Raw genomic sequence first — 19,803 nt, 5'->3', positions numbered from 1 at the left:
GTCTCTTGGAGTAATCTGCAATGCCACCTAAAAATCAAAATACTTACTGAACCATCCACAAAATCCTCCCTATACCTGCCCATACCTGCTCTACATAAGCCTGATTCTGTTTGTTTTTCTGTTGTGTTTGTGTGTCTTTCAAACAGAACATTGCTGTTAAAGAGCATTTATGCTTAGCCAACCTACTCTAAATATGTATTCATTAATGTATAAATAAAGGTTTAAAAAATAAATACAATAATCTTTATTATTCTTTGGATGAACAGAAATGTAAAGTCTGTTGTGCTCATAGAATCATGTATGAAAAATATTCATGAAAAATTGTTATTTAAAACTTTGTCCTACAGTGAAACACTCCTTGACATATTTTCTGACTGGATCCTCTGGACTCCAAACCTTCCCAGAGTTTGTGGCTGTTTTAATGGTTGATGAAGTTCAGTCGGGTTACTGTGACAGCAACAGCAAGAGAGCAGAACCCAAACAGGACTGGGCAAAAAAAATAATCAAAGATGATCCTCAGCTGTTGGAGGTTTACACTCGGACCTGTGTGTTTCTCCATATGATTCTAAAAATTGACATTGTCGAACTGAATCAGCGCTTTAACCAAACCAGAGGTACATATTTTCTTTTTAATTTTTTACTTCTTTAATGTTCTTTTTGTGTGTTTAAGTAGTTGTTTCTTCATTTATTTGTGCATCTACATGAACAACAGTTCACTTGAATACACTAGGTGAATACATGTTAAGCAACTTTATACATCATACACACAACACAGATAATTTCTCTCACACCATCTCCAAAATCATCCCCACCACCCCAACTGAAGATCAAAGTGATCTCTCTCCCACCCCTCTTCATCCATCAACTGTGTTTTATTTACACATTGTTAACTGTTTAACAAGGTAATACTGTGGTGCACTAATGCAGTGTAATGTTTTTGTACATTGTAAATAACAGATATTATATAAGCAATAATGCACAAAACAAGAAGATAAAAGTGGAGGTAAAAAAAATACCATGACCTTTGTTTTCTGTATCAGGAAACTATGGAGTATATTATGGCTCTTATACCTTTGCAACCAAGTTAGTTTATGTGTTTAAATTGTTCCACAAAAGAATTTTGTCAGGATTTGTTCTCAGTTTAACCCAAAATTAGGTTTGTTTCTCCCACTAACAGAACATACTGAACAATTCATCTTTGTACAAAGCCCCAATATCCCTTGACTTAATTTAAATATTCTTCAAAAACCATGGCTGCATATTATTAAACTAAGCTTAGCAATTTTAATATCCGTGTGTAGTAACACATGCAGAACAGGACACAACGTCCTGGCTGAGCAGGTGGAGTCTAGTGACTAATCCTGAATAAAACCCTCCTTCAGTGGAATCTTCTGGAGCAGCTTCAGGACTGTCTAGTCTGTAGTTTCTCACAGGAGAAGGATATTGTTGGACTGATCCACTGGCTGCAGGGTTTCAGTGAATTTAATCTTCAGTCCAGGATCAGGTTTTATCTGTGTGTGTTAGTCAGGACTCCACCTTTGGTGTGTGTGTGTGTTTGTGTTTCCTGCAGCTCACATGAAGTCACACCACCTTCAACAGTATAGATAAACTGTGTGTTGGTCTCAGTGGAGACAGTGTGTCTCTGTGGTAAAGACAGGAAATGAACTCTGTTTCCCAGCAGTCTCTGCCTCTCTGTCTCTCTCTGAGTCGTCCACACTGTCCAGATGATGATTGGCTGTGAGTGGTTTCCATCCAGCCAATAACAGCAGAAGGTGTAGATCTTCAGTTTTGGTGCGTGTGGATCAGTGTGTCTCTGTGGTGAAGATGTGATATCAACTGATGATAGCTGACTGTGCTGAGATCTCACTCTGGTTTACTGCAGTCTGCGTCTCTGTCTCTCTTTCAGGTGTCCATGTTGTCCAGGTTATGGCTGGCTGTGAATGGAATGATGAGACTAAAGAGATTACCGGTTTTGTTCAGGTTGGTTATGATAGAGAAGACTTCTTAGTATTTGACCTGAAGACAATGAGATGGATCGCTTCCAAACCACAAGCTGTCATTATTGAACGCAGGTGGGAGAGTTACAACATTGGATTAAAACACATTAAGGACTTCCTCACCAATATTTGCCCTCAGGGGATGAACATGAGTCTGGACTATGGGAAGAACTCTCTCATGAGAACAGGTAGAATCACATGATATGATGTAGTTTCATGGACACAATGATATTTATATTTCTGTTGATAATGTGCAGTAACATTAGAATAAAAATGAACCAACATGTAGAGAATTATTGCATATAATGAACTATAATGTGTCTGTCTGTGATGTTCGGTTTCTGTCTTTCTCTCTACCATTATCTGTCTGTCTTGCTCTCTCTCTCACTCTCCAGAGCTTCCCTCAGTGTCTCTCCTCCAGAAGACTCTCTCCTCTCCAGTCAGCTGCTTCGCTACAGGTTTCTACCCTCACAGAGCCGATATGTTCTGGAGGAAAGATGGAGAGGAGCTTCATGAGGAACGTGGAGAGATCCTCCCCAACCATGATGGATCCTTCCAGTTGAGTGTTGACCTGAATGTTTCATCAGTCTCACCTGATGACTGGAAGAAGTACGAATGTGTTTTTCATCTCTCTGGTGTGAGGGACGACATCATCACCAAACTGGACAAAGCTGTGATCAGAAGCAACTGGGGTGAGACTGGAATTAAATGTTACACAAGTGAGACAAAAAAGACAAATTTAGTTTACTTAAGCATGAACAGAAGGGATACTAATATTTTGTCTCCTTTTTGGTGCTGGATTGGACAAATAGCCTGAACTGCCAGATAGCGAGTCAGCTAGCTACCTTGGATGATAAATTGATTCCAAAATTTTGTACCATAGACTCCTGTCCTACAACTGCAAACTGCCTTTTTTTAGCTTCCTCATTTTGGATTCTCCTACTCTCTGTTCTCTCAAAAGTCAGTGCTGTCAATTGGTCAGTGGTTCAAACTTTTGTGTCAAATATGAAGTTGAAGTCTCTGCAAACGTGATTTTGTGCTTTTCGTCCTTACTTCTGGTTCTAGTTTGTTGACGGTTTGTTTGTTATCTTGTTTTTAGCTACTCTCATCCTAAAGCATAGTTTCTTTGTCTATTTAATTGTCAATTGTGTTTCTTTGTCTGTTTTATTAATAGAATTATGACACATCTGGTCTTAGTAAATAGATGGATAGATGTACATCAGTTTTAACCTGCTTCTAGTCATTTTTTCTTTGTTTTTTTTTTTGCCTAACAGAGATACTTACAGATATGACCATCCCCATCATTACAGTGGTTGCTCTTGCTTTCATAGCTGCTGCTGGATTCATGTTTTACAAAAAGAAGAGAGGTGAGAGACTTAAACTGAACAATGTTTTTATTAAATGTTTTGTGTGCTTAGATTGACTTTCAGCTGATGCTTTTAACCAGATTATAAAGAAAAAACAATAGTTAATAGTCCGAAGCTATCAACAGTGAGACTAGTTTAATGATGATAGAGAAATGTAATAGGCAAAGGGTAGAAGGGCAAAATGTTATATTAATCATAATATTTATGTAATTTATGTAGGAGAGAAAGTAAGAGAGACTATCGGATTCAGTGGTGAGAGGTTGATTTACTGGCATTTACAAATGTGCGAAATAATATTTTTTGTCTTTTGGTCTTATTTTATCTAATCAGACATGGACTTCTATCAGGATACTTATAGGTTACTGGAAAATAAAGTTAAGTAAATAGAAATATTAATTGTATTCTCGGGGCATCACCAGTAACAATTTAAAGAAAAATTCTGGTATTTTCCAACCTGGATCTTATTTTCATAATTGTGACCATTCTGACCATGGGTCAAGCTAAATTTACATAAATGATTTAAAACACCTGTCTCTGAGTTTGATGGAAACTGGTGAGGATGCTGGATTTATGTCAGGGAAATGTTGCTTTATACTCAGTCTTTTAGCATGATATCATGTATGAAGCCATTAATTGTAAATTGTAAAGAACAAAACTAAGCCAGTCTGAGATGGACTTTTCAACACACTTATGAAGTTAATTGGCTCACCAGCTATAGCTGATAAAATTTATCAGCAACTTATCATTTCAGCCTGCAAAGTCAATGATCACCAGTTAAAAATACTTTTTGTACTTCATCATTGTTATAAAATCTGCGACTGTCATCATTGTAAACTGCCTATGTGCCATGCTAAAATTAAAAGCTTGACAGGCATAGCAACAGTATCTAGTAATGTAATGTTGGCATCAAACTCTTTGCAGAAATAAAAGACAGATTATGTTATTGTGCTGCTGTTTAATCTGAAGCTCATGGGGTTGGATGCTGCAGGTTGCAAATGTCACATTCAAGTTGGTGAGCCAGGTCATTGATTCTGACAGATGCAGCGTCAGTTGGTTTTGGGTGAGATATCAGATGTTGGACGTGTTGCAGACACTGGGCATACTGAAAATTAAAGCCAGTTCAGTGCAGGATAAATGAACTAACAGTGTGTTTCTGACCTTTCAGCTCCTGACAACATCACTGAGCTCTCTGAGCAACCGAATCCAGAAGCCTGAGTACAGTGAGAGACTTCATGTGGTACCAAGAAAAATGAAAGACTATTTATTCACACTTCCGGTTAACCAAAGCTGCCCACTTGTGTACACAAAATACAAATTGTTTCCTAATTCAGTGTTAAACTTCTGTGTCACATTCTAGCTGGAAAAAAAATCTTTAACTAATGATGATAGCACATTGAAAGCATAGTAAATAAATTAAGTCTGGTTATCGATATATTCCAAAATGTGATATTTTAGACCTAAATCAATCAGTCAATCAATCAAATGTGTGTTTTTGTGATTGTGTTTTATGCCTCATTATACCATGGAGACTGATACTTTCACATAGTGTCATTGTCTGCCTGAATATATACATTTATATTTTACTAGTGCAGTGCTCATTCAAAACATGCCTGTTTGGAACGGGCAAATTTCTAAAGAGTTGTGCCCCTCCCCTATACACCTCTCATGCAGACTGTTGGTAGACACTACAATCTACCAATGCTCCCTAAACACCTAATATGCAGGCTATCGGTAGACCCTACAATTTATCAATGCTCCCTAGACATCTCACACGCAAGCTATTAGTAGAAACTATAATCCACCCATGTTCCCTAAATGCCTCAGAATATCTGGAGACTACAATTTTGAGTTGAGCGGAAGTTACATCATGCACTATTTCTTGAACATACATATCGATGGCCAATTTCACTTTGGATGATGAGAACAAGGAAGGCTGCTCATATTCAGTCTGTCTGTAAGATAATCTCGCCCTTCGTTGTGACAGAAAAGTCACACAACAAAACAAAAACACAACGCAGAGTCCCTGGGTGTGTAGAGAGGCTACAGCACGAGTGGGTTACACAATCACTGAACATTCATTTCCAGTGGACAAGGAAGCAAACACACTGATTTTAAGGAATTTCCCACATAAGGAATTCTGACCCAAGTATACTACAATGTAGTAACTATTACATTTACTACATCTTTTTACCTGAAAACAAACTTATTTTTAACTTTATTTTTAATAAAATTTTAATTATTAACTTAATTCAGAGCATCGTTTTGTAGAACCTTTTCCAACTTGCACCAAGTGCAAAAGCTCCTATCTGCACTTTGCAAGGCATTAATATCTAGTCGGTATTGTTAACACATAATATAATAATATAGTCCAAAAACAGTGTATTATGTATTGGGTATCCTTAACAAATAGCATTCTGCAAGAAAACAAGTTTTTTTTAGTTTTCTCAAAAAAGTGCATTTTTCAGATAGGAGGTTTTGCTCTTCGACCATCGATATAAAGTTCTCATGTGTGAGGATCAGGAATAGAGCTTAACTCTAAACTTTTTCAATTCAATCTCTATGGTAGTTCTTATCACTACGGATGTAATTCCATCTCAAACCACAGAGTGGCGCTGTCCGTATTTCTACTCGTTGAATCCATGTGTAGAAGAAGTAGAAGCAACGTTGTTTATGAGGTATTTTTACGTATTTCTGAATGTACCTGAGACATCCAGCTCTAAGTCTTGAATGTACATGCCAAGATATAGGCCTTGAATACACACGCAATACATGTAAGTAGATCCGTTCATTGTTGGTTTGGCTCTGCACGTGAGGTTTGTTGATGAGAAGAAATATATAGAAAATTGCTGGCCATATCCTTTAAGCATTGTGACAACATTTTTTTGAAATACTACTGAGTGATTTTAAATCAGTCTGGGATTACAAAGAAGAAACAGAAGCAACTGAGACAGCCTAAATCCACAGAAGAACAGTTCTCCAAGATGCTTGGAACAACCTACGTGTGAAGTATCGTGACAAACTGTGTACAGGTGTACCGAGGAGAACTGCTGATGTTTTAAAGGCAAAGTGTGTTGATTTCATGTAGGTTTTTCTCTGTTTACTGAACTTTGCATGAAGTTAATTGATAAATAAAAACTATTCATCTATTTTTGAAAGCATCGTCACTTTACTTTTAGTGCCTCAAACTTTTACACAGTACTGTACATACAGTACATAAAAAATAGCAGCATTTCAGTATAGCATAAGTGGACTAACAGTGTGTTTCTGACCTCACAGCTCCTGACAACAGCTCTGAAGTCTCCATGAAACGGAATCCAGAAGCCTGAATGAAATAAACACGCAATCCTGCATACAGTGAGTTGCTACACATGAGAATGCAAAACACTAAATGCTGTGATGTGAACTATATACACCTCAAGTTAAACAAGAACCTTCTTTGTTTGTTTCTTAATTCACTTGTAAAACTGCTGTGTCACATTATAGCTGAAAAGAAAATGTTGTAGCTGAAGATGAGTAAAATTATTGAGAGAAAAAATATGCTGTATGGAACATCAGAGCTTATAAATATTATTATTACACATATAAGTACGTTAAAAGCACTATGGACAAATGAAGTCTTCTGTTTATAAAATGTTACTGACTCATGAATATTTTAAGGTTTTTTGTTAGTAATCTTTTTTGTATTTTAAATGTGTACGTACAGATAGTTTGGCTTTTATTTGTCGTGGTTTTATGATGAATTCATGAAAAATCTTGAAAAAAAAATATTTAATGTATATTGTATTAAAGTAATTATAAAATGTAAGAAATGTATTTTGTATAATTTGAGTGTGCAGATCATTTTGTATGTATGTGGTTAACATGGAAAGTTTTTTTCTTTTATTCATGTTCTTTAAAATACTTGTAAATACATTTATCTTATGTAAATGTTTATAATAACTGCATGAATTTAAAGATGAGGTACTTCCTTTCTGTTTCTATAAACAAGTAGATGTTGGATAGAAATCCTATTTTTTGTTGCTCTTTCTTTTGTAACAAAGTTTTTTTTTTATATATAAAGTTCTCATTATTTCAAGCATATGTTTGTCAACTGTTGTTACAGCAAGATGAATATTCTTACAGACTAGAAGATGTTGAGCTATAAAGAAAGGGAAAAGTCTAGATCAAAAAATAAATACAATATTGTGTATCAGAAATTTGTTTTTTCTTCTTTCTTCTCCCATGAATCATCTCACGACCCCTCAGATTTATTTTGTGACCTTTTAGTGGGGCCCGACCTCTAGGTTGGGAAACACAAGGCTTGAGGGTAAAACCCTGTAATATTGCTTACCAGTATTACATAATGATAAGCACCATTATGTCATATCATTCCATATTATCCAACATTCAAGATTTTAAACCTCATTAAAACTTTGAAGGAACAATGACATCTGGACACACTTTCTAATTTCTAATTTTTATTACCCTGTAATGTAAACTTACACAAATACTTATATTTCTGTTAATTTTGGCATGTCAGCAATCCAGAGAGATCTGTACATGACCAATCACATAGGAATCTAATCTATGACGAAGAAGGTGAGAGTAAGTTAAAAATAGAAACAAGTTTAGCAGGTTGCTTGTTACTGTGGGAAGGTGAGAGACAGATACAACAATACTAATGTAGTAGTGTGAAGCCTTTCAACTGAACTTATGACCCAGGTTGAACATCTAAATGCATCTAAATTGTTTTTGTCCATCTGTGTCACATCATGATCACTGTATCTTGACCATGTCTACTGTATTGCAGGTATTAGCTGTGTAGCTTTTACAGTGTAAAAGGAGAAACTCACTGAGGTAGAAAAACCCAGTGCTTGATCATCTCCAGTCCCACAGATTGTAAAGATAATATTAAAAGTATTAATTTTCTGGCAAACTGCAGCTGGACACATTATTCGCTCTTCAGGTGAGGAATTTCATCATGTCCGATGTCTCAGATTCTGTGTGTTATGGCACGGTGTGTTTTGGACTTTAGCAGCAGACAAGCACAGACAAAGAGCTTTACTGGAAGCAGGCAGGAAAAGGTAACAGAGATTCAAATTATAAAGTTCACACAGGAGCAGAAAATGTTTAAATTCCCTTTTAGTTTGAATTCCTAAGCCCTTGTTAACACATGAGGAGTCATTCACTAGTTTTTGTATATAATTCCTTCTCAATAAATAGAAATAAATAGAAACTGCCTCATTGTATGAATTGTGCTATACTGTATATTGTAGATACACTTGTGTGTCTTGCTTTACCTGCTGGTGCATTTTCTTTGAGCTGTTCTTCACTTTCTTAATTGTATCACTGTAATTAATGTTTACTGATTTTAGTATCAATATTATTCTCAACATTAAACAGCTGCTCATGTTACTACATGCTATTAAACTTCTGGTAAAACACATACACACACGCACACACACACATTTACTGCATTTTCCTGTTGAATCTGATCAGCCAGTCAGATATTGAATTGACTCCTCCTGGTAACACATGATGCACAGCTATTTATAATTTCTATTGGTCACTCCACTTGACGGTACACACTCTTGACAGTCTTTCCTCCGTTTTTTTTAATATCTGTATCAAAGCAAGATGAAGAATTTCGTGTTGTTGCTTCTCTTTTGCCATGTTGTATCTCCAGGTAACGGAATAATCTTTTTTAAACAGTTGTGTAACTTCTATTTCAACATTCATACTTCTATTTCTATTTCTAATAACATAACATTTACTTTACAGCTTAACATACCTCAGATTTTAACATGTCTATTCACTGCCAGTTCTTTTTTTAAAGTATTTACTGTGCTGTGCAACAGTGCTGTAATCAATAAATATTGAAACACTGTAGCAACAAGAGCTATATAAATAAAAATTATTATTATTACTTATTATTATTATTATTATTATCTACTTACTTATCATTACAATGCCACATAAAAATCAAAATACTTCAGAACCATCCACAAAATCCTTCCCATACCTGCTCTACCTAATCCTGATTCTGTTTGTTTTTCTGTTGTGTTTGTATGTGTCTTTCAAACAGAACATTGCTGTTAAAGAGCATTCACGCTTAGCCAGCCTTCTCTAAATATGTATTTATTAATGTACAAATAAAGGTTTAAAAAATTTACAATAATCTTCATTATTCTTTGGATTGAACAGAAATGTAAAGTCTGTTGTGCTCATAGAATCATATATGAAAAATATTCATGTTATTTAAAACTTTTTTTGTCCTACAGTGAAACACTCCATGACATATTTGCTGACTGAATCATCTGGACTCCAAACCTTCCCAGAGTTTGTGGCTGCTTTAATGGTTGATGAAGTTCAGGTGGGTTGCTGTGACAGCAACAGCAAGAGAGCAGAACCCAAACAAGACTGGGCAAAAAAATTAGTCAAAGATGATCTTCAGCAGTTGGAGTTTTACACTGTGACCTGTTTGTCTGCCCATCTGATTCTAAAAAGTGACCTTATCAATCTGAAGCAGTACTTAAACCAAACTGGAGGTATATTTATCTTTATCTTTATTTTTTTACTTTCTTAATGTTTTTAGTGTGTTTAAGTAATTGTTTCTTTATTTTTTTGTACATCTACGTGAACAACAATTCACTAGGTGAATAAATGTTAAGCAACTTTATACATCATACACACAATACAGATAATTTGTCTCACCCCATCTGCAAAACCATCCCCACCACCCCAACTGAAGAGCAAGAGATATTATACTACTAACATTATATACATTTAACATATACAACATAAAATAATACACAGACATGGATACTTTCCCAACATGTAGAGGGTTATCTACATACAAATCTATCTATAAATAGATTCATTCATACATTCAAAGTAACTTTTTGCATGTGTACATACACACCAGAAAACTCATATATCATATACAAGCTCAAGTCCACAACATCTATTGAAGCATGTGTACTTTCCTACTAGAAGGTCTTGGAATAAGGAAATGACACTATTTGATGTTTGTCTGAATGTATTAAAGATCAGAACATATATGTATCTACACACACACACACACACACACACACTTAAAGTAACCTCTCTCCCACCCCCTCTTCATCTGTCAACAGTGTTTTATTTACACATTGTTGACTATTTAACTAAGTACTGCTGTGCTGCACTATTGCAATGTTTCCATCATGGTAAATAACAGATATTATGTAAGCAATAATGCACAATGACAAAACGAGAAGATAAAAGTGGAGGTAAAAAATGCCATGACCAGTGTTTTCTATATCAGGAAACTATGGAGTATATTTTGGCTCTTATACCTTTACCACCAAGTTAGTTTATGTGTTTAAATTGTCACACAAAAGATCTGTTGTCAGTTTAACTCAAAATTAAGTTTGTTTCTCTGACTAACAGAACATACTGCACAATTCATGTTTGTACAAAGCCCCAATATCCCTTGACTTATGTTAAATATCCTTCAAAAACCATGGCTGCCTATTATTAAACTAAGGTTAGCAATTTTAATATCTGTGTGTAGTAACACATGCATAATAGGACACAATGTCCTGGCTGAGCAGGTGGAGTCTAGTGACTAATCCTGAATAAAACTCTCCTTCAGTGGAAGCTTCTGGAGCTTCAGGACAGTCTAGTCTGTGGTTTCTCACAGGAGAAGGATATTGTTGGACTGATCCACTGGCTGCAGGGTTTCAGTGAATTTAATCTTCAGTCCAGGATCAGGTTTTATCTGTGTGTGTTGGTCAGGACTCCACCTTAGTGTGTGTGTGTGTGTGTGTTCCTGCAGCTCATATGAAGTCACACCACCTTTAACAGTGTAGATAAAGTGTGTGTTGGTATCAGTGGAGGCAGTGTGTCTCTGTGGTAAAGACAGGAAATGGACTCTGTTTCCCAGCAGTCTCTGCCTCTCTGTCTCTCTCTGAGTCGTCCACACTGTCCAGATGATGATTGACTGTGAGTGGTTTCCATCCAGCCAATAACAGCAGAAGGTGTAGATCTTCTGTTTTGGTGTGTGTGGATCAGTGTGTCTCTGTGGTGAAGATGTGATATCAACTGATGATAGCTGACTGTGCTGAGATCTCACTCTGGTTTACTGCAGTCTGTGTCTCTGTCTCTCTCTCAGGTGTCCATATTTTACAGGTTATGGCTGGCTGTGAATGGGATGATGAGACTAAAGAGGTTATTGGTTTTGTTCAGTTTGGTTATGATGGAGAAGACTTCTTAGTATTTGACCTGAAGACACTGACATGGATCGCTTCACAACCACAAGCTGTCATCATCAAACACAAGAAGGATAGTGACAAAGCTGGATCAATCTTCATTAAGAACGTTGTCACGAATATTTGCCCTCAGGGGCTGAAGATGAGTCTGGACTATGGGAAGAGCTCTCTGCTGAGAACAGGTAGAATCACATGATCTGATATAGTTTCATGGACACAATGATATTTATATGCTTTGCTTTTACCATTCTTTGTCTGTCTTGCTCTCTCTCTCTCTCTCTCTCTCTCTCTCTCTCTCTCTCTCTCTCTCTCCAGACCTTCCCTCAGTATTTCTCCTCCAGAAGACTCCCTCCTTTCCAGTCAGCTGCTTTGCTACGGGTTTCTACCCTCACAGAGCCGATATGTTCTGGAGGAAAGATGGAGAGGAGCTTCATGAGGAACGTGGAGAGATCCTCCCCAACCATGATGGATCCTTCCAGTTGAGTGTTGACCTGAATGTTTCATCAGTCACACCTGAAGACTGGAGGAGGTACGAATGTGTGTTTCATCTCTCTCGTGTGAAGGACGACATCATCAACAAACTGGACAAAGCTGTGATCAGAAGCAACTGGGGTGAGACTGGAATCAAATGTTACACACATGAGACAAAAAAGACAAATTTAGTTTACTTTAGTATTCCTTCAGTTCATGCTTATTTTTTGTCTCTTTTTTGGTGCTGGATTGGACAAACAGCCTAAACTGCCAGTTAGCGAGTCAGCTAGCTGCCTCAGTTGATAAATTAATTTCAAAGTTTTGTACTGTAGACTCCTGTTTCACGACTGACTGCAAACTGCCTTTTTTAGCTTCCTCATTTTGGATTCTCCCGCTCTCTGTTCTCTCAAAGGTCAGCGCTGTCAATTGGTCAGTGGTTCAAATTTGTGTTTGAAAATTGAAGTTGAAGTCTCTGCATGTGATTTTGTTGTTAATTTAGTTTTTCTGTCCTTACTTCTGGTTCTAGTTTGTTGACGGTTTGTTTGTTAACTTGTTTATAGCTGCTCTCATCCTAAAGCAGTTTCTTTATCACTTTAATGTTTGTTTCTTTGTCTGTTTTATTAATATAATTATGACACATATAGTCTTAATAAATAGATGGGTAGATGTACAACAGTTTTAACCTGCTTCTAGTCATTTTTTCTTTGTTTTTTGCTTAACAGAGATACTTACAGATATGTTCATCCCCATCATTGCAGTGGTTGCTCTTGCTGTCATCCTCATAGCTGCTGCTGGATTCATGTTTTACAAAAAGAAGAAAGGTGAGAGACCTAAACTGAGAGATGTTCTTATTAAATGTTTTGTGTGCTTAGATTGACTTTGAGTTGATGCTTTTAACCAGATTATAAAGGTAAAACAAGCCTCAATTAATAGTCTGAATCCATCAACAAGACTAGTATAATGATGATAGAGAAATGTAATAGGCAGAGGGCAGAAGGGCAAAATATTATATTTATCATAATATTTATGTAATTTATGTATTCAGTGGTGAGAGGTTGATATACTGGCATTTACAAATGTGTGAAATAATATTTTTTGTCTTTTGTTCTTATTCTATCTAATCAGACATGCACTTCTATCAGGATACTTAAAGTTTACTGGAAAATAAAGTTAAGTAAATAGAAAAATTAATTGTATTCTCGGGGCACCACCAGTAACAATTTAGAGGAAAATTCTAGTGTTTTTCATCCTGGGTCTTATTTTCATAATTGTGACTATTCTGACGATGGGTCAAGCTGAACTTACATAAAAATATTTTAAAACACCTGTCTCTGAGTTTGATGGAAACTGGTGAAGATGCTGTATTTATGTCAAGTAAATGTTGCTTTGTACTCTTTTAGCATGATATCATGGATGAAGCCATCAATTGTAAATATAAAGACCCTCTATCTCCAAAACCAAGTCAGTCTGAGATGGACTTTTCAACAAACTCATAAAATTAATTGGCTAGCCAGCTATAGCTGATAAAATGTGTTAGCAACTTATCATTTCAGCCTGCAAAGTCAATGATTGTCAGTTAAAAATGCTTTTTTCTACTTCTGTCTGAAATCAATCATCATTGTTATAAAACCTGCCACTGTTATCATTATAAACTGCCTATGTGCCATGCTAAAATGAAAAAATGCTAGCATCAAACTCTTTGCAGAAGTAAAACACAGACTATGTTATTCTTCTGCTGTTTAGCCTGAAGTTCATGGGGTTGGATGCTGCAGGTTGCAAATGTCACACTCAAGTTGGTGAGCCAGGTCATTGATTCTGACAGATGCAGAGTCACTTGGTTCTGGATGAGATGTCAGATGTTGGACGTGTTGCAGACACTGGGCATACTGAAAATTAAAGCCAGTTCAGTGCAGGATAAATGAACTAACAGTGTGTTTCTGACCTTTCAGCTCCTGACAACATCTCTGAGCTCTCTGAGCAACTGAATCCAGAAGCCTGAGTACAATGAGAGACTTCATGTGGTACCAAGAAAAATGACTAATTACTCACACTTCTAGTTAACCAAAGCTGCTCAATAGTGTACACAAAATACAAATTGTTTCCTCATTCAGTGTTAAACATCTGGGTCACATTTTAGCTGAAAAAAAAACAAAACAATTCTTCAACTAATGATGACAGTAGTACATTAAAGGCATAGTAGATAAATTAAGGCTTTGGTCACTAATATGTTCCAAAATGTGATATTTTAGATCTTAATCAATCAATCAATCAAATGTGCATTTTTATGATTGTGTTTTATGCCTCATTAATCCATGGAGACTGAAGTTTTCACATAATATTGTTGTCTGCCCGAATATATACACTTATATTTTATATTTGTACTTTTATATATTTTTATTGTAAGCTTGTAATCTATATTTTGAAATGGGTTTAATAATCCGATCATTTTCTCAACTTTTTATAAATTTTATATTTTTTTTTAAATACATTTTTATAAATATTTTATAAATGTTCTCAATTCTGTCTGTTATTTTACATTGGCACAATGTCTCTGTTTGGTTTCTCAGCATGCAAACATTATTGATTATCCTTCCTAATGTGTTAGAAAAGGGTTTACATATTTAGTGTTCATGTGTCAATTTTGACCCATGTTTGAATTAATTTACAAGCACTGAAAAAAACACTAATTATCATCCAGTAAAATGTTTTACCTGCTAAGTGACTTATTATTCATCAATAACCATAATATATATATAGTTACTTTGGTATTTTATGTACCTGAGGCAACATTTAACTTAACAAATTGTTTTTAATTTAAAATAGGCACAATTTATCTGTTTTATCGTTTGTGATGAACAGAACAGGCAAATAAGGCCACGAGATGATGCAATAATAAACAAAATAATTCCCAAAATAACTTGTTTATATTTTCTTACACATTAAAAATGTGCATGCTCTGCCAGGTGTGTGGTGAGATGTGAGAAATAAAGCATGAGAAAGCCCTAGCCTATGTACTGCTATACAGCTGGTAAACAATATCTGTGTCTGTGTCTGTGTCTATGTGTACGTGTGTCTATCATAGGCTACTTTTGGGAACAAATTTCAGACTAAAGACCAGTTAATTGGGGACAGCTTGTCCAACTGGGGACACCAGCTGTGTCCCTAAATGGGGAAAAAACTGATTTTTGGGTCAGTGGTTAAGGTTAGGGTTAGGTTTAGGGTAAGTCTCCAGGAAATTAATGTAGGTCTACATAATGTCCTCAAAAGTGACATAGGTCAACGTGTGTGTGTGTGTGTGTGTGTGTGTGTCAATGGGGTGTGAGTTAAAGAGAGAGTGGGGCAGTGTGCATGGAATCATATTTGCTACGTGCCATTCTGCAATTGAATTCAAGTTGATATGCTTTTTTGGCATGAAACATAATTTTTATGTTATTACACAATATTATTATCCAATTTTTATAGCATTTCATTACTATTATTTTTGTTTTGTTGTAACTTTTGTTATTCATGATGGTTTGGCAAGATTTACCATATATTTCTGTGCATGAACAACCCATAATTACTACCGGGTCAAATTTGACCCATAAGACAACCAATGTTACTTTTTTTTCATATGCATTTAAAAAAAAGGAAAATGGTCAAAATGTTTTTTTATTGTATTCAAAAGGCCATTGTAGGGGATGCAATGAAGCCTTGTTTTGATCAGAAAAAAAAATAAAAGTATATTTCACACATCTAAACCTGAAAATGGGTCAGATTTGACCATAACAGAATAGGAGGGTTCAATAAATGATTGTCAAAATCTGATACACTGCTGTTTCACCCCCCTTTTTTTTTTTTTGGCTTTTCACTAATAGAGGCCTTGCCTGGCAGATTCACATATCAGAGTTCACTTTTGTTAGACTTGACCAGGCAGATGTGCTCAGTTAGTCAATAGAAACACTGCTGCACTGTGTTTGGAAATAGACGAGTCATTATGTTATTATTCTAGTGTGTTTCATCACCATTTTTAGTACCAGACTATCACTAACAATACGTGACATCACATACTTTTTCAGGGCTGAATGCAGGAAAATGAAAAGGAAACATAATGTGACCAAACCCTCACAGTGTGTTTGTCCTTCCAGATCTTGACAATAACTCTGACTAACTGAATCCGGAAACCTGACTGAGAGACACACTCTGCATGCAGTGAATTACTTCAAATGGTTTGCAAAACAATAAATGCTGTGATGAACTATTCACATCTTCAGTCATAACAACACCTTAAATTATAAGAAAAGAGACCAATTGTTTCCTGACTCACTTTCAATGTTAATCTTAGCTAAAGTTGATATCCTACAAAAAAAGGTGAAGTTGCTTTATCACTTTCAGAAACTGTTACTTCAATGGCTGATTAGGCGTTTACTTTGTAATAAAATTGTGACACTTCTATAGAATAATGAAGACATATAGAAATGAAAGAAATTATGGTACTTTAAAAGCATAATAGATAAATGAAGTTCAAATGTTGCTAAATAATTGATATTTTAAAACTCAATATTATATATCAGAATATTTTATGTATTTTAAGGTTTGTGTTCAAAGGGTCACTTCACTAGTGGGATCTAGACATGCCTAACCAGTAGTTTTATTTGCTAAGGTAATCTGCCACCATTTCAATTAATTAAAAAATTCCTTTCTGGTGTTCAAATCATTAAGAAAATACATTTGAACACTTGACTGCAATGTTCTGGTTACTCTGCATAATTCGTGGGTTTAAAAAACAGTTCAAAAGAGTATAAAATAAAATTACTCAAAAATGTGATGTGTTTTTTAAATGGCATCTGACAGTAGTAGACAGAGGAAAAGTTAAAGATAGCAACAAGATGATTGGAAGTCTGACAAAGTCTGAGCGGGTAAAGTGGAAAATCAGTTGGATGATCGATGTGGAAGCATGAAAATAAAAAATGAATAAAGCAAGCATGAATAAAGTTTTTCTGATTGAACTTTTGCAAAGCTTCAGCAGTCAAATTTGGGAAAAAGTCAAATGATGTTTTTGGACACATTTTCTAATCTTTCAGTACACCCTAACTGTCTGTTAGAGCCCTCTGTAGGGGAAATAAAACAGCACAGAGTGTATTTAAGTGTAGCACACAACTCAACTGCTGTAATTTAATTTTAACATTAACCTCAATTTCAAAATAGCCTACATCTAAATTTAGACATTTTGACACAGGACAAGCTCATGCTGATATATTTCAAGATGCATTGACTTCTCTACTTATAGTGAACTGAAATAAAATAAAATAAAAATCTGTTGTCTTCAGGAAATTTACAGCCAGTCATACAATAAAATCATATAAAAAGTAAATGGAGTTTAAAAACCTGAACTGTTTGTCCTACAGTGAAACAATCCTTGAAGTTTTACCTCACTGCATCATCTGGAGTCTCAAACGTTCCAGACTTCGAGGCTGTTGCAGTGTTTCATGAAGTTGAGGTGGCTTAATATGACAGCAACATCAAGAGAACAGAACTTAAACAGGACTGGATGAGTAAATTAATCAGGGAGGATCTTTAACGCTGGGAAAGAAAACACTCAACTGTATGGATTACCACCAAATCTTCAAAGAAGAAACTGACACTTTCAAGCAGCATCTCTACCAAACTGGAGGTAGACCACAGCTAAAATGTTTTACCTGGTTTACTGTCAAGCCAATCAGATGATGTCAACCGATCAACAGATGTAGATATTTAGGTTAGGCTCTTCATCTACACACCTGACTGAAGAACACAGCAGGACTCAACACACACATCACTGACACATACTGGATGCTGCCAAACTGCAACAACAGAGGCAAAGAGAATAACATCAGTGAAGGGTCAAAGCTCTTAATGTGTGTGTGAGTAATTTAGATGCAACTTTACCCCTCAGACATGCTTTAAGACAAATACTCTGCTTTGAATAATAATGTGTCTGTTACGGTCTTTCCACAAAAAGTAGAATCAAAGTGGCAAACTATTTTTTATTGTATTTAAATGTCATTTTATGTTGTGTTTCTTTTGCACTTTGTCTTAATGCTTTTAATGTTTTATGTAAAGCACTTTGAATTGCCTTGTTCAAATGTGCTATACAAATAAACTTGCTTTACATAAAAAAAAAAAAAACACTGCTCGCACTGCACTAAACAAATGATGCTGAGAGGAGACCACAGACTTTGTAGAAGGAGAGTTTGACAGTCGCGGTCACGTTATTAACCTGCTGGCTGCTGCATGTCAGGACCTTGCAGTTAATTTGCACTCACCACTGTGTGAATCACGAGTAATCAGGTTACTCCCCAGATAGCAAAATTACTGTGGCCCATATCTGGCCCACACCCGACACTTTCATGTGGCCCACATACCACATGTAATGATGGCACTTGGGCGGTCCACTCCTTTTTGCCAGATCCCGGCCACATGCAAACCATAGCAATGCCACATGTAAACCAAAAACTAAACAAATAAACCAGATCTAGCCCACATCTGGACCACAGTTCATTTTTATTCTGGCCCTGATCGGGCCCACATTCCATATCTCCATCCGGCCCACATACTGCGTGAAATGATGGCATTTGGGTGGTCTGCTCCTGTTTGCCAGATCCTGGCCACAAGCAAACCATAGCATTACTGCATGTCAACCAAAAACAAACCAAATAAACAATATCTGGCCCAAATCTGGACCACAGTTCATTTTTATTCTGGCATGTCAACCAAGAACAAACCAAATAGACAAGAATTGGCCGACATTCCTAATGTTCATGTGGCCCACATCCTATATGGAATGGTAGCATTTTGGCAATGCACCCCTGTTTGCCAGCAACAGGCCTAGCAACATTGTTTTTGCAGTCACCACAGTCAACATGGTTTGCAAATTCCAGGACCTGTGGATAAAGCATTTGTGTGTCACTGGAAAGACAGCTGCCTTAAGCTGTGCAGCCCCCAACAAGGTGCTATCAGTTAATCAGTTCAATTGGGTACGTGTGGGGTTCAACCCTAATTGCACAAAACAAGGCAGTGGAAACCAGTTCTTAGACTAGAGGTGGGGACTGTGGCTGGACTGTTAGGACAATGATCCCTGGACTAACATGGAACAGTAAATTCCATGTTTATAAGAGGAGGAGGCCAGGGCACAATTTACTCTAGAAAAATAATCTTCTGGGAGCATTTCCAGAGAATCTTACCTTCCCAGTTATAAACATTATCAATGTGTATGCACCTACACTGAGCTTCACCTCTAAAATTTTATGATTAATTTAGAACCAGAGTAAATCATATCTCATATCATATCATATCATATCACATCCAGATTAGCTGGTTCTGAGTGTGCCGTATCTTGGCCAAAACTGGCCCAGATATGTTTTACGATGACCGGGCCACATGGGCTGAATTATATGTTGGCCACCTCAGGCTCACTTCCAGATTAGCCAGTACTAATATACATATCTACATATTTGGGCCATATTTACTATGTATCACATGGGCAACTTTAGGGTCACATCCAGTTTACACATGCAGAGAGCACTGCATCTTTGCCCAAAATGACCCACATTTGTTTTGGGATATTTAGGCCATATTTGTTATTTTACATGTAGGCCACTTTCGTATGGGTCCTGTTGTATGCAAAGATCATAATATGATCCACACCAGGATAATCCAAACCGATATATGTGCAATATAGTATGCCTGTGTAGCTATGCGCAGGTGGGCCAACTCGGG

At 36.3% G+C, this 19,803-nt stretch overlaps 3 protein-coding genes across 3 annotated transcripts in view; all 3 read left to right on the top strand.

Annotated features, from left to right (window-relative positions):
* LOC122969366 overlaps positions 1–19,803 on the top strand; it is a 147,931-nt gene that overhangs the window by 56,907 nt on the left and 71,221 nt on the right. Inside the window, exons 7-8 of the mRNA XM_044334977.1 lie at positions 348–614; positions 1,907–2,185. Of these exons, the coding sequence (XP_044190912.1) occupies positions 348–614; positions 1,907–2,185 (546 nt within the window). The remainder of the gene's footprint in view (positions 1–347; positions 615–1,906; positions 2,186–19,803) is intronic.
* LOC122969382 (major histocompatibility complex class I-related gene protein-like) overlaps positions 1–19,803 on the top strand; it is a 77,797-nt gene that overhangs the window by 10,899 nt on the left and 47,095 nt on the right. The gene's annotated exons all lie outside the window — the stretch shown is intronic.
* LOC122969376 (major histocompatibility complex class I-related gene protein-like) overlaps positions 8,770–19,803 on the top strand; it is a 65,160-nt gene continuing 54,126 nt past the window's right edge. Inside the window, exons 1-4 of the mRNA XM_044335005.1 lie at positions 8,770–9,029; positions 9,625–9,891; positions 11,499–11,777; positions 11,911–12,124. Of these exons, the coding sequence (XP_044190940.1) occupies positions 8,981–9,029; positions 9,625–9,891; positions 11,499–11,777; positions 11,911–12,124 (809 nt within the window). The 5' untranslated portion in view covers positions 8,770–8,980. The remainder of the gene's footprint in view (positions 9,030–9,624; positions 9,892–11,498; positions 11,778–11,910; positions 12,125–19,803) is intronic.

Source organism: Thunnus albacares, chromosome 19 (genome assembly GCF_914725855.1).
Source record: "Thunnus albacares chromosome 19, fThuAlb1.1, whole genome shotgun sequence".
NCBI lineage: Eukaryota > Metazoa > Chordata > Actinopteri > Scombriformes > Scombridae > Thunnus > Thunnus albacares.
The sequence above is the reverse complement of the archived record's forward strand: the minus strand, read 5'-3'. Positions and strand labels throughout refer to the sequence as shown.